The sequence below is a fragment of the Misgurnus anguillicaudatus genome, chromosome 5, assembly GCF_027580225.2.
Source record: "Misgurnus anguillicaudatus chromosome 5, ASM2758022v2, whole genome shotgun sequence".
Classification (NCBI taxonomy): Eukaryota; Metazoa; Chordata; class Actinopteri; order Cypriniformes; family Cobitidae; genus Misgurnus; species Misgurnus anguillicaudatus.
In genome coordinates, this window is record NC_073341.2 from 19816299 (window position 1) to 19842357 (window position 26059).

The 26059-nt window shown below is 38.2% G+C and overlaps 1 protein-coding gene across 2 annotated transcripts in view; it reads right to left on the bottom strand.

The window, feature by feature from the left end:
• ncor2 (nuclear receptor corepressor 2) overlaps positions 1–26059 on the bottom strand; it is a 115543-nt gene that overhangs the window by 40402 nt on the left and 49082 nt on the right. For both annotated transcript variants that reach the window (XM_073867690.1, XM_073867689.1), the window contains exons 5-15: positions 24605–24793; positions 22985–23098; positions 18248–18304; positions 16164–16216; positions 12707–12773; positions 12212–12384; positions 12017–12107; positions 9192–9370; positions 7890–7944; positions 7658–7756; positions 1353–1486 (exon numbers count right to left, since the gene is read on the bottom strand). In XM_073867690.1, the coding sequence (XP_073723791.1) occupies positions 1353–1486; positions 7658–7756; positions 7890–7944; positions 9192–9370; positions 12017–12107; positions 12212–12384; positions 12707–12773; positions 16164–16216; positions 18248–18304; positions 22985–23098; positions 24605–24793 (1211 nt within the window). The remainder of the gene's footprint in view (positions 1–1352; positions 1487–7657; positions 7757–7889; positions 7945–9191; positions 9371–12016; positions 12108–12211; positions 12385–12706; positions 12774–16163; positions 16217–18247; positions 18305–22984; positions 23099–24604; positions 24794–26059) is intronic.

The following is a 26059-nucleotide window of genomic DNA, read 5'->3' on the forward strand; positions in this document are numbered from 1 at the left end:
ACGCACATACATGTATATTTTTAAGAAAAATAAGTTAAATGATATTATAATGTATATAATGTAAATGTTTCTTAAATATATACATGCATGTGTGTGTATTTATATATACATATATGAGATGAAAACAAAAACTTTATTCTGCAAACAATAAAAAAAAATTCTGCAAACAATTAGTTGCGATTAATCATTGTAATTTTACGGTTTTGATTCCTGATGTCTCCCAATGATTCGACATGGAAAATCAGAGCTTAATCTAAACCAGTGGTCTCCAATATGATGCCCGTGGGCAACAGGGTTGCTCGCAAGGAGTTGGCAAGTTGCCCGCCAAAGCACATTCTATTAATAGCCTCAATTTTAATATTTATTTATGACATATTTTATATTAACTTGTCTCCTTTGATGTATGTTAACATTTTAAACATTGATAAAGCATATAAAAAAGTGAAATAAAATAAAATCAACAAGTAAAACAAAAAACTTTTAAGTAGTCCGTATCAAAAAAGTAGCCCTCCAAATGTTTTATCCATTGTGGGAGCCCTTGCTCACAAAGGTTGGAGACCCCTTATGTAAACAGTTATGAGCATCCTTAATACAAAATGTTCTTAAATTGACATACCAATAACAAACAAACAAAAAAAAATAGGTATATGGCCACCTGTGCACACACAATACGTTCTGTGCATCATTCCCCTACAGCAGTACGGCACAACGGAAAGAAGTGGCAGCGGGATGAGGAGACCCTCATTTATCTTACCTGCACAATATCCATCTTGCAGATAAAGATACTTAAAATAGCAGCACCAGCTGTGCCTGCAGGCTGTGAGATTTGCTGGAGAAGAGTGTAAGGAAAGCACAGACTCTGCTTAAAGTACACATTTAATGTATAGATGACATGCTGGGGTATATGCAGGGCAGTGTATTTGGGCCAAAGCTAATGTGCCCTGATCACACCGTACAGTACTGCTGAATACACAGATTTACTTAAGATTTATACTCCCTGGAGTACTTTAATATAGTGTGCACCTGTGAGGGCATTACTGTTCGGCAGCTAACGGCTTCCAAATTTAGGTTGAAATGACACAGAATCTGCATCTTGACACAGCCATTGTTCCAGGAAACTATCACGTCGAGGTTGGACAGTTTTAGACCGGAGCCTGCAAGATCCAAGGGGCTATAAGAGCTCCAAGTCAAAAGATTTTAAAATTAGTGATGAGTGGCAAGTCTACAGAATGCTTTTCCACCTGCTGGTTATATAACTGTGCCTTCTCTAGTTAAGCTAAATCACAGAGCCGCTGCTAAAATGAAAGAGAAAGAGAGAGAAAAGGTGAAGAAAAAACAGACACGAGACTTACTTTATTCCATCCTCCTTGTCGTCTCCCTCCACTTTGTCCTCCTCACGTTCCACCTCTTTTTCTTTTTCTTTCTCCTTTTCTTCTTTCTCCTCCTGGCTGTTGCGGTTCACCTGTTGCTGTGCCTGTTGGTTGTTCTGTGGGCAAAGCCAATTAAAGAATACAACATTAAATGCATCACTTCCTTTTAACACTTTTGATGAAGGCTTAAGATAAAACACATGTCAAGCAGTGTCGGTCAAAGATGATTGTACTTTAAATATTTGTGACTTTTTAAAGAAAAGTCACAGCTCGGCATAGTTTCCTGTAAACTTCTGCTGTGCTGTGAATGCACACTGTCAACAAGCAAGTCACAAAAACCAAATACATTGGCTACATTTTAAAATATAGGTAGCTTAAAGGTTTAAAGCAGCCCGGTGATGACAGGAAATGAGGAAAAGATACCAAGAAATCTCACTATAAATCATGTTACTATATATTCACAGTTAGAAAGAACATGTTGCTTCAACAGAAAAAACGCAGTCATAAGGGGGAAGCAATGGCCAAATCACCCAGTTCTCACGTCTGTATATGTAAGTTTTCTTTCAAAGAAAATTTTAATTTTAAGTTATGAGGCAGAATAAGTCATCCGTATTTGTCAGGACAGAAAGCATAAGCTTGACTACAGCTGGTGTGAAAGGGAAAATGGATGAAAGGGGAAGAATTTGAGAGGACTAAATACAGAGAGGAAGAGAGATCGATGGAGTAAAAGAGTGTAGGAGAGAGAGTCTGGACCCTGATTCTGCCTCTGAGCTACAAAGCTTCATAGTACCTCATATATCTTCACAAACACACACAAAGTGCTGACATACGTATGTAAAAATGTATGTGTATGAAGATGTGCGTCTGACATGTTCTCTTGTAAATTAGCATTTTTTTATCAGGCTCTTATGTTTAGGTTCAGTATTTTCACTTGAATGGTAATAAAAAAGCTATTAGTCAGTAACTGAAATGTCTGATATTCACAAACATCACTTACAAAATTCGTTTTTCACTGCATAACCGGCGCATAAACAGGGTGCAATACACTCACTGCCCAAGTGCCCATAGATAACAATAAAAAAGGGCGCCTCTTAAAAGTGCAATTTGTAGAATCCTCCGCTACATGGCACACCATCACAACAATAACAATGACGTAGATTATGACGCTCTGAAGCAGAGCTGAATGATGAGATTTGTTGTCTTTAACTTAACCTTCTTTAACTTAAGAAATCATGTTAACGGATGAGGTAAAGTAAGCAAGTTTTATAAATGTTGCGTTTCATGACATAGTTTTATTTCATTATGTAAGGTTTCATATCATGTAATGTTCAAAATGGAATTGTTAGTCATAGATGTTACAGTATTAGTAATTCTATGGCGTGTTAACACAGCACAGAATTTAGCATTCAGATTACCATTAATAAAAGTGTAGCACGACAGACGCTATACACTAACACATACTTCTGCATTTGTCCACGACACTGTCGTCATGTGGTTTCTATGTCAGTAAAGGCGGTAACAAAGGGTAATTTCTTTTTTCTGATGAACACAAAAGAAGATATTTTGAGAAATGATGGTAAACACACAGCATATAGTGTCCATTGACTTCAAAAGTATTGTGATAAATGATGAAGAATATATTTTGATAAATGATGGAAAGCACACAGTTGATGGTACCCATTAAATTCCATCATATTTTTTTATTACTATTATGGAAGACAATGGACAATATATGCTGTGTGTTTACCATCACTTCTTATGCTGCGTTTACACCAACCGCGGTAGAGCCGTGAAGCGCAAGTGATTTCAATGTTAAGTCAATGTGAAGGCGCGTTGACGCGCTTCAGGAGGTCCCGCGACGCGGAAGAGGCGTTCGGCGCGGCACGGAAGACGCGTTTCCGCCTCATTCGTGCATGAAGCTCGCGCGAATTGAGCGTTGTGCACGGTATGCGCGAATGGTGCTTTTTGTGCATTTTGCAGTTCAGACAAGGTTATCAAATACAAACTGGTAACTCTCTTGATAAATGCACAATCAACATCAGTCTTCTTGCAAACAGACAACCGCAAAGCATTAGATTCAGATGTTCCAGATCATTTCGATTTCAATTCACAAGCTATCAAATCGATTCGATTTCGATTCTCGATTCAATTCCGATTCTCGGGTGGATTTTTATACTCGATTCAACTCAATGAATATAGATTTATTACAAATACTATAAAAAACAGTGAACATAATTTAAAAGGGTAATCAATAGAAATAATTTAAGAGCCACAAACCTGTATATTAAACTCTTGTATTTTAGGAACACTTGGGGACATTAAAACAGAACCCATCTCTAATTTTCAAATGCATACAATTATGTTAAATACAATACAATTTTGATGCAAGATGAAAAATGTATGCTGAAAAAAGTCAAAACAAGTCTAGTGGAGAAGACTAGTAATTAGATTAACGTTAATCTTACGTTTAATGTTTGCAGAAATACATTAAAAAATGTAAAAAAAAAATGGATTCATGGCCTTTGAGAATCGATTTTGAATCGATTACGGGGAAAAAAAACAGATTAATCGGGGGGAAAAAATTTTTTTACCCAGCCCTTTGACGCGCGTCAAATGCTTGCTTTTTCCGCGCGTCTACTCCGCTCTATGCGCGAATGCATTCAAACTGTTCAAGCGTTAAACTAGGCGCGGTAGATGCCTGAAACGCGCTTGGTGTAAACTCAGCATTAAAATATCTTCTTTTGTGTTCATCAGAGAAATTTATACAGATTTAAAACAACATGAGGATGAGTAAATGATGACAGAATTTTCATTTTAAAGTGAACTATCCCTTTAACATCATTGACAGGCGACTGCACTGCCCCATGTCACTGTTTAGAATGGCAATTTTCTTACGATTTACAAGTAGTTAAAAAACATTAGAGATACTGTTAGTAATCAGCTGGACAAAATATATAACACTGTACTAGTGGTTTTTGGATATTTTACTGCAAATATCTTCCAAATTGTACCTTTAATGCCACCAATGTGTTCTGTGTGATCCGCCCCTATTCTGCATACACACCAAACCAAAGCATTACGTTCCTTACTCGTGGGATTTAAAGGCGGAGTCCACGATGTTTGAAAGCCAGTGTTGATATTTGAAATCACCCAAACAAACATGCCCCTACCCCAATAGAATCTGGACCTTCTGTTGATAGACCCGCCCCACACATACGCAACCCGGCATTTGATTTTATTTGATTGGCTATAAGTGTGTTTTGGTAGTCGGCCCGTCTCCTTTTCCAACGCGTTTTTCAAACATCGTGGACTCCGCCTTTAACTTCGTGTCCTGCGAATTTTAAGTATTTTCAACTTGCGCAAAGATGCGTTTGATGCGAGTTTGAGTCTATTCGCGTCTTTGCATTGATTTTGTGTGTAATCTACTTGTGCAAATCGTTGAATTTGCGTTTGGTGTGTAACACCACAGTACAATTTTCACAACTTAAATACAAGTAATATAAGAGGAAAATTACTGGGCCTTATTTCTAGGAACAGTTCAATTGCACATCATATCAAATGTGCGCTTCTTCTTTACTGCACTACACACACACAAACACATACATTCACAGTTATTCACGCAAAGTGTATCTTAATACGAGCCCATTGAGATCAGGTGATATTTAATGACCTGAACAGAACCGTTCAGGCAACAGAAGACCAGTAAAACAAATGTGTTTGGGCTGTGTGCTCATTATTCTATTGGCTTTTATTGAGTCTGCTATTATTGCTGGCAACACTAACACATGCACAAAGCTCTCATTCTAACTTTTTAAATGCCTGCTATCTCTCAAAACACAGACATTTAACGCGCTCACGAAGCAACCGCATCGTGACTTTATCTCTGTTAGTGCTGCATCACAAACACGCACAGAAAAAATGAGAGTGTGTGAAAGTGAGGTGGGCAGGAAGCTGTAGAGAAACACTATGAACTCCCACCAGGGATCAAGCTGGATAATTGCACCATGTGGTTTGAGCTCACTTTGAGGTGTGTTCATGTAATAGACTCATTAGTATCCCACTGATTTATTATTGATAACATGCACATATGCTTTCATTAAACAGAAGAATGACTTGACTTAACATTATTATGCTATAGACAAGTTTCCCGGGTGAAATAGGTGGGCCGCCATTAGACTTTCACTCTGCCAACGATTTCCGGTTGTGTCTGCCAAGCACTTCCGGTAAGCGTCTTTTACTGTCTTTGGTTAGCGTGCAGAATAAAGTAAACTATGGATGGTGTTACATGCCGACACGGCTCCGGGACATATTGTGCTGCTCGCGGTTGCAACAACTTGTGGCGAAAACAAACTCGCTAACCGGAAGTCGTTGGCAGAGTCAAAGGATGATGGCGGCCCGCCTATTTCACCCGGGAAACTTGTCTATATGCTACAAGAAGGGATGAATACAAACATATATGCAATATGCATATTAAATACAGTGCAATACCTTAGACCACTTGTTCCCAACCCTTTTGTTCTTGGGCCCCCCCACGTACATATACGACAATCTGGGACCCCCCCAACCCTCTACATCCACCATTCCTTTTGATTTTGCTGTTACGTTGACAAGCACCTTGAGATGGAGCGAGCACAGTTGAAAAAAAAACATTTTTATATAAAATTATTAGTGAAACATCTTTATTTGAGCTCGATTAACACTCCATTCCAATCCATTCTTTTGTTAGATAAAAGAAGAACCGAACGGCCATCAAATTTGAAATTTGTGTGAACATCTTCAATCTCTGGCCGAGATACTAATGTATAATGTTAAGTATACGGGTGATTCTCACGAAACCATTGAAACGCCACGGCACTAATGATTTTAGCTTTAAAATGTGTAATATAGTAACATTAAAAAGCATCAGAATTAACACAATACTGTGTTCTACCTTGCACAATGTGTGATTTCAACCTTAGAATTTATAATTGGAAATTTTATCAAATTTTCTGCTGAAATTCTCATTACCGCAATGTGTCCGGCTGTGTTTGAACATGCGTTATGTTGTAATTGAATCAAACTAACACAAAAATATTAAGAAAAAAAAATAAATGGATGTTTTGCTAGACTACTTTAAATGACAGAAAAAATATTTACAGAATATTCATGTATAATAATAATGAAGAAAAATTAGGAAAATGATGTGTCCATGCCTGATGTTCTCATCCTCCGCAACACTTTTTGAGAACAGTTTAAGCACACATACAGAATTTTAATAAAGTTTGATTTTGAGTGACCAAGCACATGGACCAGTTACTTCAAGATGGCTACCAGGTAAGATCATTTTTTTACAGTTAATTTGAAATATTGTCTTGTCAGAATGCTTACACGACATTTTGATTACCATTACCGCAACAGATGCTTATTAAATGTTAATTTAATTAATAGAAGCATAATACTTTGATTTTAAATGCATGTGCAGAATCTCCAAATTATGTTCTTTCAGGTTTGTCATGTCATTTTGAAAATATGTCAGTGTTGATGTTTTCTGACTGTTGCGGTAATGAGATTTTTTAGGACTAATTTTTTAAATTATGTTACAAAAAGTGTTAAATGATAAGTAAAAGTTTTAAATTAATGTTCCCATTTACTCCAGACTTTGTTTTTCAATGTCTGGTGGGAAAAAAAAGTACATTTAAGCAATTTCTACATTTTCATGCTTGACATTTTTAAAACCAAATTTTCGTGAGAATCACCCATACATAGCAGCACCCAGTTTAAAGGGATAATTCACCCAAAAATGAATATTCTCATCCTCATGTTGATCTAAACCTGTATGAATTCTTTTTTTTTTGATGAGCAGAAAAGAAGATATTATTTTGATGATGGTAAGCACACAGTTGATTGTAACCATTGACTTCCATAGTAGGAAAAACAAATACGATGGAATTCAATGGGTACACTGTGTGCTTAACATCATTTATCAAAATTTCTTCATCATCACTTATTACAATACTTCCATAATATTTGTTTTCCTACTATGGAAGTCAATGGTTACAATCAGCTATGCTATGTGCTAAAATTCATACAGGTTTAGAATAACATGAGGATGAGAAAATGATGACTGAATTACAATTACATTAAAGGATTACACGCCTGTAAGTGTGTTTGTTGTTTTATCATTGCCACTTTGTTTCTTTACATGGTTCTGGATCAGACTAAAAACTTGTCTATATAATAAGATCTCAGAGACTCTCTTCAATAAAATACAGCATTAGAAAAGAGCATGCTGGGAGATGTAGTCTCACCTGGCTTCTGCCTCTGCGGCGGTAGTTCCTTCGAACAATGTTCTTGTAGTTCTCATTCTTCTTAGTCAGGTAGTAAAAAAGGACGCACTCGGCCACCGTCTGCACAGACACAAAACAGCTTAATCTCTCAACTCATCTGCTCTGATCATATACAGTACATGTGGTCTACACAGGCTGCAGTGGAAACAATGAGCTGTAGGTGATAGCATTAATACACTGGACACAGGTGTACCTTTCTCTCCAGAAAGGAGGCTATCAGGGCAAAGTTCTTTGGGTGCTGGATAAACCTGCAGAGGGTAGAGAGAAAAATCTGTGTTACAGAACAAACAACCTTCAAAATGTTATATTTTGCTAATAACCATTTAAAAACTTGAAGCTAATGCAGTCGCTCTTAAAAGGACACTCCACTTTTTTTGAAAATATGCTCATTTTCCAGCTTCCCTAGATATTACACAGTGTCCGAAAATAGTCCCCAGCTATTGAAAGTTACCAAGGAGACTATTTTTGGGCAGTGCGTAGTATCATTGCGCCTGCTGCAGCCATGTTACGGCAGCAAAGTCCCTGATTATTACGACAGAATGAAAGTAGAGTTCCTAGTCATATCTGCTTAGAAAATCACAACTTTTAATTTTCCGTCAGTCTTAGTACACAATGTAACTACAGAAGAGTCAGGTTTAGTTTTAAATAGTTGAGTGTGATGCGAATGGTCTTATCAGATTCAATGGATTATGCTAAGCTATGCTAAAAGCGGTACCGCCAGACCGGGAGATCAGCTGAATGGATTCCAAAACGGTAAAAATAAAATGTTTAACTCTAAAAGAGCTGGAAAATGAGCACATTTTTAAAAAAAAAGTGGAGTCTCCCTTTAAACTTTACGTGTATACATTAATAAAAATGTGTCATGTTAGCTAAAAAATAGTCAGCAATATTCCTCAGTACAGGTTATGCTAACAAATTCAGGTAATTTTTAGCACAAATGTTTCAGACCGAAACAAGAAATAGCACATAGGTGACCCTGTTTTTTCAAGATTTACTGTTTTCTGCATAAAATCATCTAAGAACATTCAGTGAAAACATAATCTTGATTAATCTTGAAATCATAGTGAAACTAATGGCTAAAAATTAAACTTTGATGCTAGTCATCTCAAAACTACGCAGCGGCATTATGTCAGAGTAAATGGGGACTGAGGTTACTGAGGTCGTTTTTACACTACAGGATTTGGTCTGGACAAAGTTAGCCTGACTGTACAAGTTTTTCGATCTCAGGCAACAAGCAAGGAAACGTGCCGAAGATATGAATCACAAGAGAAATTACATCACAAATAAGAGATATAAAGTTGCAAATATGAAAATGAACACATGATGTGCAGCACACATTGCACAACAACATACTTGTTTCTTCAAATCACACAATCAGGCCAAGTGTAAAAGGAGACTCAACCAGTGACAAAAGCACTTACAGTATGTTTCCTTTAGGTCTCTCCTTTACGTAAAATGCACAAGCATAGTGAAGCAAGCTAAGCGCTGAACCTACTTCTCCCGGAAGGTGTCTTTCTCCTGCTCGCTCCACATGTTCATGACCTGTCTGTCTTTGTAGACCTTCATGGGATCGCTCATCAGGCCGTTCATGTTGATGAACTTTATCCTCTGCTGCTCGGCATCAAACAGCATGGGCGGGATCACGGCTAACTGACGCATCTGCTTCTCTGTGTTCTGCAGAGAGAAATAAAGAGGCTGTAGCAAATACGAAAGGAAAATTTTTTAAATGAAACCGAGAAACCGAACGGGAATGTAGGAGAGAGGTGACAGTCAGCAAATATGCGGCCGCTGCATCGTGTTACTGTGTTTAGGAAATGCATGAGCCACAAAACCTCACAGGTTGTGCAACAGACGTTGGGTTTTCAAGTCACCTGTTTGTGTCTGTCTGGAAAAAGCGACAAACCACCATATTACATGCTCAATAGTACACTTCAGGGCATTATTATTATAATTACTATTTGATTATAAGGCAGGGACGATAAATCGTGCAAATGCGCATTTTCTGAATGAATACATTTTAATAAATTACGGTGTAATGCCGCCACATCCAAAAGCCAGAGGGCGCTCTCGTGCAGAAACTCCATTTGTGCCATTTACAAAGAACCATTTACATCGCTGTTCTTCAAATAGTTTCAGGTACTTTCATCAAAATATTCCTTATTATCAATGATTGTGTTTGAGGAGTGTTGTTTTTTTAAATACATGTTGTAAACGACTCAGACTCGTAATGATTTTAGATTGACAAGGACTTCTTACTGATCAAAGACCCGTAGTACACGCACAAGCTGCGCATGAAACACAGAATCTGAGTCTTGCGATTCAGAATCGATTTCAGACAGTTATTTTTTTTATGGGAAACGCGATGCATCGTGACAGCCCTATTTGATTACCTTTTATATTACAGTCCGTACTGGTTCTCAAATTTGATTGGCTGAGAGCCTTTTCCAGCCATTCAATATTCCATCAGTATCTCTACGGGAAACTTTTCCGTTTTATCATTTCACAACTAACGCAAACGTATGAAACTGAAACTAAAGCTGCCTTCACATGCTATCGGAATCTTGATAATTCCCACTTCTGAAGTTGCGATTATGAGCTTGTAGTGTTCAGGTGCTTTGTTTTGGGAAAGAATGGAGGACGGCAGGTTTTCACTTGAATGTGTCTTGTGAAAATGTTATTTAAACCTTCATGCTATATCAACAGAAAGAAAAACGTTAACAGTAAATAAATATTAACATTGGCACTGTGAAAAGCTGCATTGTAAGAATTCTTGTTTGTTTGGTAAATATTGAAAATCAAAAAAGTCCCAAAATGATTTTTAATGCTTACATCAAACTGTCAGTACTTCTGTATACACCTACAGTACTGCCCGCCTTAAGCCGGAATACACTGCAGGATTTTTGCCCTCCTTATCACACTGTGCGACATGGATCATTTAAACTTGGGTACGACAAGCATGTAGACTGTAAGATGATGACACGGAAGCTTTGACGGCTGCGTCACACATTAGCGCAACGTCACCAGCATAACAAACAAATAAAAGCGTAAACAAATACCAGTGCGCATGTCGTAAAAGCAAACACATTGTGTTGATCGTGCTGAATTTCTGACACTGTCAGAAAACTATTGTAAGCTATCTTTGGACGCAACACGGGAAAAACGTCCATCTTTGAACCTCTCCCACTGTATGACATAGGACCACCAATAAAGAGCCATGATTACAGAAAGCGTGACGATTGTTTCACTATGCAATCTTTCATCTGGGACAGCCAAAAACGTGCAATGAATCCCGAGCAATGTAAAGGCAGCACAAACGCAAGCACATTCAGCAGTCTCTTTAAGGGCAATTCAAACAGAATGCATCTTTGGGTCTAAAAACATGCTCTTGTAGTTTTTGCAGGCACTGCAACAGACACAAGATGTGAGTGCAACGGCCAAACACAGTCCATTATTTACCCTTGTATGATCACTGTCTATGTTTAGTTCTGCTGTAGTATAAGATTCTGGCGGTATGTTAACCTTCAGCAAAAATACCACGGTTTCACAGTGTCGCGGTATTGCCATGCAACACTAAAATGTGTTATTTTCAAATGCCAGGTAAAAAAATAAAGCCTTTAAATTATAATATGCTTTCAAAAATATATATATATTTTCGTAATGTATATTAAATGTAAACGTCAAATCAATCACATGACTTAATGATTTAATGAATTTTGTATAAACACAGCTCATACCTTTGAGACGGTATCACAGACCATTTTAGTGGTTTTGAAACCTAGACGGTTTAAAACCTCGGTATACCTTGAAACCGGTAGCAGGCCCATGCCTATTCTGCTTTGTGGAAGACATAATACATTTAACCTGACCCAATACACTACCCCCCAAACATTTTCTTATCAGATCTATGGAAATCCCGTAGTAGGTGACCTATTTTGATTTTATTAAGATGAATTGTCACCCAAAGTTGAAGAATTTGCATCTCTGAGGTTGGCAGAGCACAGTGTTAGCAGCACAAGGGTCATGGATGTGAAAAAAAAGTGTAAGCTATCTTCCTGCAAAATAAATGTATATATTGAGGCCCAAAACTTTGTAATATTTATTGTCAAAATGACAATTATATATTTTATTAAATTCAATTTTATTTATACAAGCGCTTTTCACAATGTTTAATTGTTTCAAAGCAGCTGTGTAATGTAGTTTATAGAGAGTTCTAAGTAAAGCCAATGTCAGCTGACTCCCTAGGGGTTGAAAACAACTTCTAGGAGAAAATCCCAGTGGGAAAAGTCCTAGGGAACAATTAAAATAAAGAAACCGTCATACCTCTTGCTCAGAGATGCCGTCGATTATTTCCGAAACCTCATGCTCGCTGCGGGCTGCTGATGCCAGTCCCCCTCCCCTCTGAGTCACTCGACTGTAAACACAAACATGTTTCCGTCAGCACAAGACTATAAAACCACACGTGTGATCTTTCGGCGGCAGTCACGGTGTCTGGTGCTCAAGGCTGCGTTTGCTTACGTCTGCATGCGCTCCTGCATTTCCCTCTGCTTACGGATCTCGGGGAACTGCTTTTCGTAGTACTCCCGCACTTTGCTCTCTTTGGCTCTGCGGCGCGGGTTATTCTCGATGCGCTCCACTTTCTTCTCCCAGGCCTCCATTAGCTGATCATAGCGTTGGCAGAATTTCTGCTCCTGAATGCACACGCAGACGCATAAAAGAAAAATCCCAAACTGTACAAGTTTACCTATTTAAAGAGCATTGTTGTACATCACAGGCATATTCGAGCTTTCAAACGCACATATGATGTCCAAAATTATCTGCGTAGGCAGGCATCATGCTGGGTTTAATTAACGTCTCTTATTAGGATTAATTTCAGTTGATTATTCATTACTGTCTGTTACACAATGTTCCAAGTTTTCAACTTGAGCTTTTAATAATAAACTGAAACGTGCCATATTTAGGCACAGAAAGGCACAGTGTAAGCTGCTGTGTGTATTGGGTGCTATTACTTACCCACTGTTTGCGAGCATGATTTCTTCTTTTGAAATAAAGAATGAGCTTCTTCCTCATTGCCTGATTTCTGTAAAGGAAAATGAAATACAGTTTCATTAGGAAATACATCACAATACGGAAGTTGATGGCTTCTTCCTATTCATGGGGACTTTAACTAGCTATTTAGGTCAAACTGATACCATACAGATTAATTTCTGGCCTCCGATATACCCGTCTCTTACTACAAAGTTCACAAACAATTATCCTTAAATGGTACTGCATTGGATACCTCACTTAGGGGCTGTTTACACCTGGTATCAAAAAGCGTTTTCATCGATCGGATCACAAGTGGACCACATTCAGAGGTACCGTGTTTTCCAGACTATACACTTTTTTTATAGTTTGGCTGGTCCTGCGACTTCTAGTCAGGTTCGACTTGTAAGTCAGTATGAATTAATTTTGACATATGAACCAAGAGACAACATTAGCGTCTACAGCCGCAAGAGTCCGTTATATGTTGCTCCTGTATTTATGTAATTCAATGAATTCAGTGATGTGGAATGACGAGCTTGCTATTGTGTATCGTGTAAATAACTAATAATATTACTTTAACGTACAGACACCTATTCAGCCTGCTGTTCTGTGTGCTATTGTTTAGTTGAATAACTTGCCTTAACAGATTAAATGTCTCTTCTTCGACTTGGATTTTGTGAAACAATTTCTAAATAAATGCGAAGAATAGTCCACTGTGACTTATATATCGTCGCTGTCCGATGAAAATCACGTATGTTCATTTTGCAGATTTTGAGATTTTTCGACAGATTGAATGTCCAGGTTCATTTCCATATACAGTATGCGTCACATACCTAAATAGCCAATGAAAACTTGTGAAATCATGTCATCTGATTTTCACGTACCCGTTTGGTGTCAAAGCTGTCAATCACGCCGCATATCTTCCGCCTGTGAAGCATCTCGCCGGTCTCGTAAAGTTTCATCGAACCTCAGCACTGGATATAGCCGAATAAACATGACAATGACTTTCCTTCGAGGTAAACGTTTCCCCCGGATGCCAGACTAACATCTAGGAGTTACTTAATTACGGTAGGACATTGCAAACAAAGTATCTGTCTAGCATTGGTGATATTTACGCTGGGGACATCCCACCACTTTTTGAAAGCATTTGGTTAAAATGTTCTGAAAAATCAAGCGATGCTTAAGACTGGTTTTGTGGTCTAGTGTCACATATGTTGTGCTGTATGCTTATGGTGTGTTTTCTTGTACATATGTAATGAAATTCATTGTAATCATTTATTAAACGCGCTGCTGTTTTCTACGGTATGGTGCTTTGGCATTGTTCGGTTGAGCTGGTGTTGCAGGGACTGTTACATGTGTGATGTGTGCATTCGACATTGTTGAGGGTTTATAAATTTATGCTGAGTATTTTCTTGTTGTTGACTGGCCTACGCTATGCCCATTTTTGATGCAAGTTATTCAATATTTTTCCCGTCCTGCAGTAATGTTTTTATTTGATCTTTTGTCCCCACCACTTTTCAACACAAACTGACGCCCCTGTTGTGTAGCATTACCATGTCAGTGTAGTGATTCATTGTCCCTTAATGGTTTGCAAGAGACATTTAATACACTTATAATTAATATTAAATAAAGTAAGCGTATTTAACCAAGACGTAGGCTATTTAATGAACTGAGCGTGTTCATCTGTCAATACGAAACGCGACTTTGGCCATTCTAATTAATGATCGGAAGAACGCATAAAAAAGTTACTGTAAAATATGCACGCATGTCCATTTAAACTCAATTTTGGTCAAATGTGGATTATATCATGACACTGGCAAGAATATGGTTACATGTAAATATGCCGTACCAAGTATGACAACGCTACATTCAACTGCTTTTGATATACAGTGTTTTCTTCACTTTCTGAAAAGTTACCGTTTTGGACATACGTGAGTTTAATCAGGCAGCGACGATATGTTTTTCATCCTTTTGACGAATTTCTGGTTGATGCGACTTATACTCCTGAGCGACTTATAGTGCGGAAAATACGGTAGTCGAAAACGCATTAAAGGTCACGTTCTTTCTGATCCTATTTTTTAAAATCCTAGTTAGTATGTAATGCTGCTATAATAGCATAAATAATACCTGTAAAATGATAAAGCTCACTGCTAGGCGATATATTTCTTTAACAGAATTTGTCTTTCAAAGCCTACAGCGAACGGCCGGTTTGGACTACAGCCCTCTACTTCCTGCTTTAATGACATCACTAGAACAGTTTTTTGACTAAACTCCGCACACAGAAATACGTCAGTCGCCAGCTAAGCTAACGGCAAGCTAAGCTGCTGTCGAATCACAACACACTAAACAAACTACACAATCAGAACTCGATACGTATCTCTGAAGGAGGGACTTCACAGAACAAGGAAGACATCAGCCTGTTTTGAAAACAGCGCTATACAGATAAGTAAATTGTGTGAAAATTACCGCTTTTTTTACACGTGAAACATGAACACATGTTATATTGCGCACTGTAAACACGAACAAAGCTTCAAAAACACAGAAAGAAAGGGACCTTTAAAACGGATTGCTTTTGTGTTGTAGATGCGCATGTAGTCGAATGTGTTGGAGCAGACACTATGATCTAATCTCTTCCGTATAAGGTCACAGTCACAGGACCCTACAGATCTTTAATCTGGCATAACCTGTGTTTAGATCTACATGCTGTTCGTAGAGGAAAACCAACATGATTTTTAAATCACAGCATGTTACTGAGATTTCTAAAGTGGCATTTGATGAAACTAGATTACTTGTGAACTTGGCAGGATTTGTTTAAACAGCTGATGTACGGGTGAGATTAGGTGTCTAGGTACAGAGATGGCACTGCATTATGCAGCAGATTGCTGCAGGATTAGCTGCTGTTTGACATCCACTAAAAATCACAATTCAGACCTTAACATCACATTCTGAACAGCCATGACCCGCACGCACGCTTATCATATCACTACAAGGTTATGTCAGAGGAGTAGATAATTTCCCAACATCACTGCTGCTGGGGTGGATAAAAGACTTCTGTGAAAACAACTTTCAATTGTGCCTTATCAAAAGAGAGCTGAAATTAGTATACTGAATATTTCTCGCTCGCTCACTCTCACATACACTTGCTTTCTGATCTCTTCCTGCGAGGCCAATGAGATGGTATACAAAAAGGCCAACAGAACAATTAAAACAGCCAGAAGGAAAATTAAAGATGATTTGAGAAGCTAAAACTCTGCGAGTGAAATAAACATCAAAATATTTATTGGCCTCAACATCTGTCTTGATCTCAGTTTAATCGCTCAACACCTTTGAATAGTGAAGAAGTTGAGGTTGAATTATGCATGAATGCATTTGCTGAGATCTGTATAGCTCTCAATGGATGTTTTTTACGGTTTTAAAGAAGAGACATGAGAAAAGGCCTACTTACATTTTGATGTTCTCATGGTACTGCTTGGTATCAGACGGCTGGTTGTACAAAGGCTGTATGGGAAGATAGAAGTAAACGTGAGAGATGAAAGAGGAAAAGTTTAGTTTCACACAGGCTCTGCGGTCACATCAAGGCATCCCAGCTCTGGGAGAACTTCGCTTTTTCCACTGCTCCAATTTTTTTGCCAAGCATGGTAACAAAAAATTATTTTAAAAGCTTTTGCTATCATCACCACACGCTGTATTCATCCCAATATGGCGAAATAAATGTTGTAGTATTTCTCTTATAAGACTGCAGTCCAACTGGTCTGTTGGTCAATCGGTCTGTTTGGTTCTTATCCAACAGATGCTGTGCCAAGCTTTTCTGCATGTGGTCAACAGCCATGTTGTAAACAAACAGGCAGTAGTGTAAAAACACACACACACACGGTCAACTGAGTTTATATTTCACACAATGGAGGAGGTTGTGTTACAACAGCGATCTTAACTCCCAATGACTAACAAATACCTCCAACATGGTGACTAAGAGGCTGCAACAGCTGAAGAAAGTTAAAGGAATAGTCCATTTTCTTAGAAGAAAAATCCTGATAATTTACTCACCACCATCATGTCATCCAAAATGTTGATGTCTTTCTTTGTTCAGTCCAGAAGAAATTATGTTTTTGAGGAAAACATTGCAGGATTTTTCTCATTTTAATGGACTTTAATGGACACCAACACTTAACACTTAACTCAACACGTAACAGTTTTTTTCAACAGTTTCAAAGGACTATAAACGATCCCAAACGAGGCATAAGGGTCTTATCAAGCGAAACGATTGTCATCTTTGACAATAAAAATAACAAATATACACTTTTAAACCAATTTCTCGTCTTCATCCGGTCCTGAAAGCGTCAGCGTGACCTCACGTAATACGTCATGACGTCAAGAGGTCACAGAGGGCGAACGCGAAACTCCGCCCTAGTGTTTACAAGTTTGGTGAAACAGGACCGGTCCTACGTTGTTGTATGTCAACTGATACTAATTAAAGTCTTTCTGTCAGTTTATTGTTTAAAATGGTCCGCAAATGTGCGTTTTATATATGTAACACGTGACCTCCCTACGTCACTACGCATTTACGTTAGGTCGCGCTGGACCGGACCTAGACGAAAAGATGTGGTTTAAAAGTGGATATTTTTTATTTTTCTTGTCAAAAATGACAATCGTTTCGCTAGATAAGACCCTTATGCCTCGTTTGGGATCGTTTATAGTCCTTTAAAACTCCGTTGAAAAAAACTGTTAAGTGTTGAGTTAAGTGTTAAGGTGTTGGTGTCCATTAAAGTCCATTAAAATGAGAAAAATCCTGCAATTTTTTCCTCAAAAAACATAATTTCTTCTCGACTGAACAAAGAAAGACATCAACATTTTGGATGACATGGTGGTGAGTAAATTATCTGGATTTTTCTTTTAAGAAAATTGAATATTCCTTTAAGTAAACAAATCTTGGGAATCCCAGTGCAAAAATATTTACATTTCATAAAAAATGAAGAGCTATATTAGTATATACACATGGCTTTGAAATGACTGCTTGGACCAGTTGTCATATTTCCAAAAAAAGTAACAAACTTAAACTTTCAAAAAAAAATGTGTATCAGAAAAGACAATTATGTCAAATTTCTGTCATTTAAACTTAAAAAGTTTGGCAGAAAAATACTGAAAAGAAAAGCTTGTCTTATTAAAATTAACCTGTATATGCTGTCACATATTATATACATAGACAAGTGATGTCACAGGATACGACATGACACAATGAGTCTTATTTTGATGCTTGATTAGCTGAACTGACACTTATTAAATTATTAAAGATTTCCTTTGTTAGTCTAAGCTGTCATTCTTTATTAAAGCAGCACATTAAGATAGGCATATGTCTATATAGGAAATGCTGAGATAAATTGAGCATGAAAACACAGCAGGAAGCGTTATGGGATCCATTAACCATTGACCCACAGTAGCCATTCAACAAATGAAAATATTCCCAGCAGGAGAGAAAAAAGGAAGAACAGGAAATGCAAAAGGGATGAGAATAAAGGAGAAATGTGGACTCACCAGCTCGACTCGGGGTCCCAGTCCCTCTAGGATCCGATGAGCTTCCTCTGCCTTTTTCTGTTCAAAATACACACGCAATAGCATATGTCAGCAGCACATCACCACGGCAACACACCTCACCCTCTCTCCGGTGCACACATAAACGACTGAGTGTATAAGTGATGTACTATTATTAGAGTCCTCAGAAGACGACACTCACTGCCCTATGCCATCTACAATACCCATTTCCCCTCTCTCTGCGAGAGAGAGAGACATGGGAAAGAAAAATCACTGGGGATCCAATTGCAGAAAATAAATAAATGAAAAATCTATGCTGAGAGATGAAAAGAAAAAGCCTAAAAATGGACATGGTGACAAAATCAGTAAATGGAGAGGTGTGAAAACACTTTTTCTTCCAAGCGCATGAAGTTAAGGAAAACAGTATTTCTATGAAAAAAGTCCTATTATTTATCATGTTACTCTGAGAAGGAGTCAATATAACACTTTTTACGGCCAAATTATGCTCTTACGATTTTTTATGCATCGACCAGTACATTGTCTCTGTGGCTCTATGGAATACTTGATTCTGATTGGCCAAATTGTGCTTAACTGCATAATTTACAGTTGTTTTACGCAACCAATTTCCTACACATTTCTGGCAATTTCATACCTCATTTATTACACCAAAGCTTTTTTCTCTTCACATAACAAAATTATTTCAACCCACATTTAATTTCAGGCCTGTTTATTTATTTATTTTTGTTATTTATTCAAGCGTTTACGGTAAACCCAGTGCCGCCCACATTTACATTTCTGTGCATACACTGTGGGGACGAGACCGCCTATGCCGAGTCAAGACCGAGTCTTTGAAGGGTCGAGACCGAGTCCGTTGGTTTTCAAATACCGTCGAGTCCGAGTCAAAGCCGAGTCTTTGAGAAAGCAAGTCTTGAGTCGAGATTGAGTCCTTTAGGAGTTAAGACCAAGTCGAGACAAGACCATAAAAATATGTCAGCGTGAACTACACAGGTAGGGTTTCACATGTAAAATCATCAGCCAATCATGACAAATTACATATATAGATGGTTTCAACAACATAAACAAGCAGCTTTCGTGGCCCTCACGTAACTTCAGGTAAACTCCGCTTAGAATAAATAACAACAAAGTACTTTAGTTTATTTATATAACAAGCAAAATAAACAACACGTAGATTACCTAGGAAACCATAACATTTTTTTTTTGGAAGAGGTATTTGTTCAAGAGTTCAGTTTAGCACTTAGTCAGACCACTAAAAAACTGAAACCGGAAGTAAAGTTCGGACTAGACTCGTATCGCGTCACCGCACATGCGTCCGATGAAACCGTCTATAGAGGCCATTTACACATAAAAGACTTTTAAGGTTACAGTAGCCAAAAAGGCCCGTTAAAGGGTAATGTGGGACTTTTAGCGGCATCTAGCGGCTTTTAGCGCCGTCTAGCTGTAACCGACGGTGCAGTACACAGCTCACACCTCCTTTTCGAAACGCATAGTGAAGCTATGGTGACCAACACCGAAAAAATACTTTATTGTCTGAGACAGCGTAGTAACAAAACACGATCTATCGAACAGTTTGTCCGTTTAGGGCTAATGTAGAAACATGACGCCACGAAATGGCGACTTCCATGTAAGGGGACCCGCGTGTATGTAGATAAAAACAGCTCATTATAAGGTAATAAAAACGAATCCGTTCATTATGTAAAGTCTTTATACACCCCTAATAATATAGTTATGTATATTATATTGCATTTCTGTCAAGAGATCTTCTAAAAGTCCCTTTAAGGGTCGCATAAAGCATCGCGTTACACATAAAAACAAACTGTACTCTGGGCTTTACAGACAGAATCAATAATCTTCTACGGTCCTAATCCAGTCCACTTGACTTATACCTAAATTATTTAAATTAGTTGGAAATAACATTGTAGAAGATGCACATGTGTAGATGATCACACTACAGGGCTCCAGACTGCCACCAAAATTTGAGAGCGTGCCACTAAATTTTACATCCAGTCGCACATGTGCGACCAGTAAATTTGACCACTTTTTTGTGATGTGACACTGAATTTGAAACAGCACACTACTTTCTGCATCTATCATTAAAGTATTTATTAGTAATACAGTGGAAATTAGTAGAAATTTGAATATTTGGTTAGCATATTGATTGTGCCCCTAAATTTTCAGGTTGCGCCCCTAAAATGTTTTAGTTGGGGGCCACTGTGCTCCCAGTGAAAAAAGTTAGTCTGGAGCCCTGCATTACATAATTCCCATGCTTCCAGACTTACATTTATTCTAAAATTAAGAAGATCTGTCTATGCATTTGACTGGTAGTCTCCATGACACACATAGTAGTCACTCACTAGTAGCTCACGCTGTAGTAATTTTGTGGCTTGAACTTTATGAATATTTAGATACCCTTCAGATTCAGATCCAGATTAAGATATTGGGGATGATGATGTTTAACATACTCTGGTTGCCTATGTGTCATTCACAGTGAATGAGTGGGGCTGTGTCTGTATGCTTAAATGTGAACATAGAGGTGAAGAAAAGACAGAAGAAAACAATGTCAAAGGACAGGAGGTTGTTTATAAAATCATTCTCAGAGGTTGGTTTTTCCCCACTAGAGGGACCACTAGCACTAGACATCAGTTAGTCCAGTATTATCTAAGCCATGGCTCTCCAACCCTGTTCCTGGAGGACACCTGTCCTGCAGATTTCAGTTCCAACCCCACTCAAACACACCTGAACCTGCTGATCAAGTTGTTTAGGGCTACCTAGAATTTAGAGGCAGGCGTGTTGGAGTAAAGTTGAAACTAAAATATGCAGGACAGGTGCCCTCCAGGAACAACTTTGAAGACCAATGGTCTAAGCTAGGGGTGGCGAACGACAGTCCTGCAGAGTTTGGCTCGGACCCTTATTGAACCTCACCTGCCTGTAGCTTTTTAGTAACTCTTTAGACCTTGATTAGCCTGTTCAGGTGTGTTTGATTAGAGCTGGAGATAAACTCTGCTTGACTGCGGCTCTCCAGGACCCACGCTCGCCACCCCTGGTCTAAGCTGCGTCTTTCTATATCTATGGTTGCATTTCAACTACCTTACGAATCATGCTGTATAGGTAACATATTTAGGAGCAGTGAGTTAAACATACTTCAAATGTTACAATATTTCCATTTACATTTATGCATTTGCCAGATGCTTTTATCCAAAGCGACTTAAAGTGCATTACAAGTTGGGACCCACATGCTCTACCACTGAGCTATCAGAAAAACACTGAATTAAAATGTTTAAAATGTGCATTAAATGCATGAACTTTTAACAACAATTTGTTCTACAGAAAAACAGCCTAGTGTTTAATGTAGTCCAAGTTGTCATAGCAAATTTGAACTGTATAAATATGAGGTACATTAAATGAATTTAGTATGATGCTAATCCTTACAGTATACGACATAAAAGTCTGTCATGCTAAGATGCAAATTCTGACATCTTGATGCAACATTTAACAATACTTTCCGATTACCGGTTTAGTACTTGTACGATTATAAAGTATGTGAATTTGAAAGCAGCCCAGTCACAGAAACAGCTTTGATTGGAGGTGTAAATGGGCTATATGAAATGAATCAGCACAACAGCCTGTGTGTCTGACTCATGTGTTATGGGGGTGGTTGAGTTCACTGTCAATCGACTGCCGCACCTCATTACGTATTTAACAGCCCATTTTTCTCATTAAGACCTGACACAGCTGTTCACTTGCCTGCTTCTGTTCTATTCTAACAGCCCTCGCTCAATGCCGCTCTTTATTTATTTAATACTGTATATGTGCACATACCAAGCTTGTTATTGGTTTGACGTTTCACATTTATTTTAACCTTAAAGGGACACTCCACTTTTTAAAAAAATATATGCTCATTTTCCAGCTCCCCTAGTGTTAAACAATAGATTTTTACCGTTTTGGAGTCCATTTAGCTGATCTATGGGTCTGGTGGTAACTTTTAGCATAGCTTAGCATAATCCATTGAATCCGATTAGACCATTAGCATCGCACTAAAAAATAACCAAAGAGTTTCAATATTTTTCCTATTTAAAACTTGACTCTTCTGTAGTTACATTGTATACAAAGATTGACGGGAAATTAAATGTTGTGATTTTCTAGGCCGATTTGGCTAGGAACTTTACTTTCATTCCGGTGTAATAATCAAACAGGCGCAATGTTATTATGCAGCGCCCAAAAATAGTCCCCTTGGTTACTTTTAATAGAAGGGGACTATTTTCAGGCGCTGCGCAATATCATTGCGCCTGCTGCAACCATGTTACAGCAACAAAGTCCTTGATTATTATTCCAGAATGAGAGTATAAAAACGCAACTTTTAAATTTCCGTCGGTCTTGGTACACAATGTTACTACAGAGAGTCAAGTTTTAAATAGGAAAAATATCAAAACTCTTTGGTTATTTTGTAGCGTGATGCTAATGATCTAATTAGATTCAATGGATTATGCTAAGCTATGCTAAAAGTGGTACCGCCAGACCAGGAGATCAGTTGAATGGATTTCCAAAACAGTAAAAATCAACCAAACTCTAGGGGAGCTGGAAAATGAGCATATTTAAAAAAAAAGTGGAATGTCCCTTTATCCTTTTCAAAATTATTGTAATTTCAGTATAATGCAACACAAACAATATATGCTTTATGTATATATACATATATATATATATCTAAAAGATCGTTTCTCTCACCCTATTTTCATCGTAGATGATCTGGACAAGGCTCCGGTGCTTGGCTTCACTGGGTGGAGGGGAGATGGAGCGCTCTGGTTCCTGAGGTTTTGCAGCCTCTTCCTCCAGCTGTTGCTAAAAACAATAAAATACACAGGACATGAAAGCCGCTCTAACCAACTACCAGTTGGGGATATGAGCCAACAAAATAAAATAAAAACCAAAGGTTTGACAACCCTGCTAAAAACTCAACATGGATGGCACCTCCTGACTCTGCTCAGGTTGTGTGTGCTAATATTAACATTATTCCAACGTCAGAAAGCTGTGCTAGCAGCAAGCGAGCCTCAGAGAATCAACAAGACAACCTTATAGCCCAAGATAAATGATCAACAATTTTACAGTTTACACACAGATGCAAACACAAACCTCATTTTTAATCTCCCTCTCTAAACACAGAGGCCCCGGCCCCTACGGGGACCTAAAAGGGGCCTCTTTATACCAAACAGCATAAGCCTAAACTCATACAGAGCCGTTCTAGAACCGGATCATGTGTGTGTATATATATATACACACGTGTGTGTGTGTGCGTACGTGAGTTAGTGAAAGAAAATAAACGAGCCATCCCCGCCTCGCTCGCAGACAGACAAACACGCAGTAATCTGATATTCTCACATCTCTCCATTACTCCTTCTCTTTACGTTAACGTTTACCACACCATTTAATTGCCCCAGATGTTTTAGTGCTTGGAGAAAACCTGAGGGGAGGGAAGAGAGATGACAGGGTGTGTTACCTCACTGAAAAAAGACGCCAAAGCTTTCAGAAGAAAGCAGTGTGGGGTTGAGAGCCAGACGAGGAGAGGTTCATTTTTCTTGGTAGCGTGACTGTACTTATACAATCAATCAGATTTGAAGCCGTTACTCGCACCCCCACGATGGACTGGCATACGCAGCGCAGGTGGCTTCGATTTATTGAGCAGGGGCTTGGACACGGTCCAAAACCTGTTGATTGGGGGGCTGTTTTACGAGACGATGGGGGTCTGTCTACTTTTTTGCAATGGTGCCAATAAGCTAGTTCTACATTTACCCTATATACTATATTACTAGGGACAACTATATGGTTGTTTGTAAAAACATATATATTTAATAAAAATGACTTTTTAAGTTTTAAAACGAGAATGCTATTTTAACGCTTGGAGTACATCATAGTAGAAAACCATGCCATAGAGGGAAGAGAGAAAGAGATATGAAGATAAAGAGGAAATGGTGATAGTGCGTAGTCGTGTGGCCGGCTGAGGCTATAACCACACAGTAATCATAACTCTTTACACAAACTTATCTATTGTTAGTAGATTCAAATGTATCCAGATTACATAACACAAACTGTATTTTGGATGAAAAGTGTTTTCTAATAGCAGCCCTGAAAGCTGTACTTATAAAGAGATCTTCTAAATAAAAAAGCCTTTCAAAGTGAAGTCTGACCCTACTTTCAAAACAAGAAACTATTAAGCAACAAATCAAACTAACTCCTTTTGGTCCTTTGTTCAAATAAGTGGCTGGCATGTGCTTGGTAAGGACCAGTGTTTTAAAGATCCAGATGAATCGAAGTACAAAATTGCATTTCGCTGATAGGACTTAAGCGTACCTGTTTTTTACGCAGTTTACAGATCTGCTGTTCCACCATAGTGATCTCCCGGTCCACGCGGTCCATGTTCTGGATCAGCTCCTCTTTGGAGAAACGGGTCGGAACCAAGTCCAGGTCAGGCTCCATGGGTACCGGGCTCACGGGAGAGATGGGCTCAATTTTTCCAATGGAACTGCTGCTGCTGTGCTCCTACACAAACACAGAAACATCACAATATTAATGTCACGTTAATGTTTTATGGTGGTTGTCAAGAAGTTTATTATTCTATTAATATTCTGCCTCACTCTGATAACCAATAAACAGTAACATTTAGTAACATTAAAATTATAAAATTAATTGTAAATTAAATGTGTAGGTTGTGCTTGACCATGCATTGCTTCTTAATGGCTACGGTGTTTTATGTGTTTGGGCCATGTTTCAAAAAGTTTCAAAAAGTTTCAAGGAGTTTCAAGCCTAAACATGGCTTCAACGCAAGTCCTCAGGACGTTATCACTCATTTTATCGCATCCCATTCAAAAATTGTAACTACCGTATTTTCCGGACTGTAAGTCGCACTTTTTTTCATAGTTTGGCTGGTCCTGCAACTTCTAATCAGGTGCGACTTTTAAGTCAGTATAAATTACTTTTGACATATATGAACCAAAATACATCATTACCGCCGTGAGAGTCCGCTCTCAATGAATTCAGTGATGTGGAATGACGAGCCTGCGAACTTGATGCGCTGTTCATTTAGCTAATTTAGCCTCTCTTGTATGTTCTGTATGCTATTGTGTATAGTGTAAATAACTGATAATGTTACGTTAACGTACAGACACCTTTTCAGCCTGCTGTTCTGTGTGCTATTGTTTAGTTGAATAACTTGCCTTTTCAGGCAAAATGTCTGTTCTTCGGCTTGGATTATGTGAAATCATTTTCTAAATAAATGCGACGTGTAGTCCATTGCGACTTATATATGTTTTTTCATCTTCATGACGTATTTTTGATTGATATGATTTACAGTCCGTAAAATACAGTATGGCTTTCAAAAACATGCCAAAGTTTAATATTAGGACTAAGAGTTTGTTCGAACATGAACAACAGTATTAGCATTACTTGCCCTAGCAAGCACCACTAATACATGTTATTCTACATTTTAAAGCTTGACATTTTCGGTTCTTGGACACAGATACAATGAACTCGTTCTTCTCTCATTTCAAAACGATTAAACAGAACACATTTAAGTGATGGTTACAGAGTAAAATAGTACAGCCACTGGACACGATTTAGTGGAAGAAAATGTCCTTCACCTCTTATAATACAGTGGTTATTGTACACAGAGCAGATTGACAGTAGTGGAAAAATCTGCTTGTTTAAAGTGTGGTAAAAAAACTCTACCACACTTTAGGTTTTGGGTTTTATATGAAGAAAATGTTGCATAAGGGGAGTGATGGGGAGGGGGGCTACTATTCTCTATCT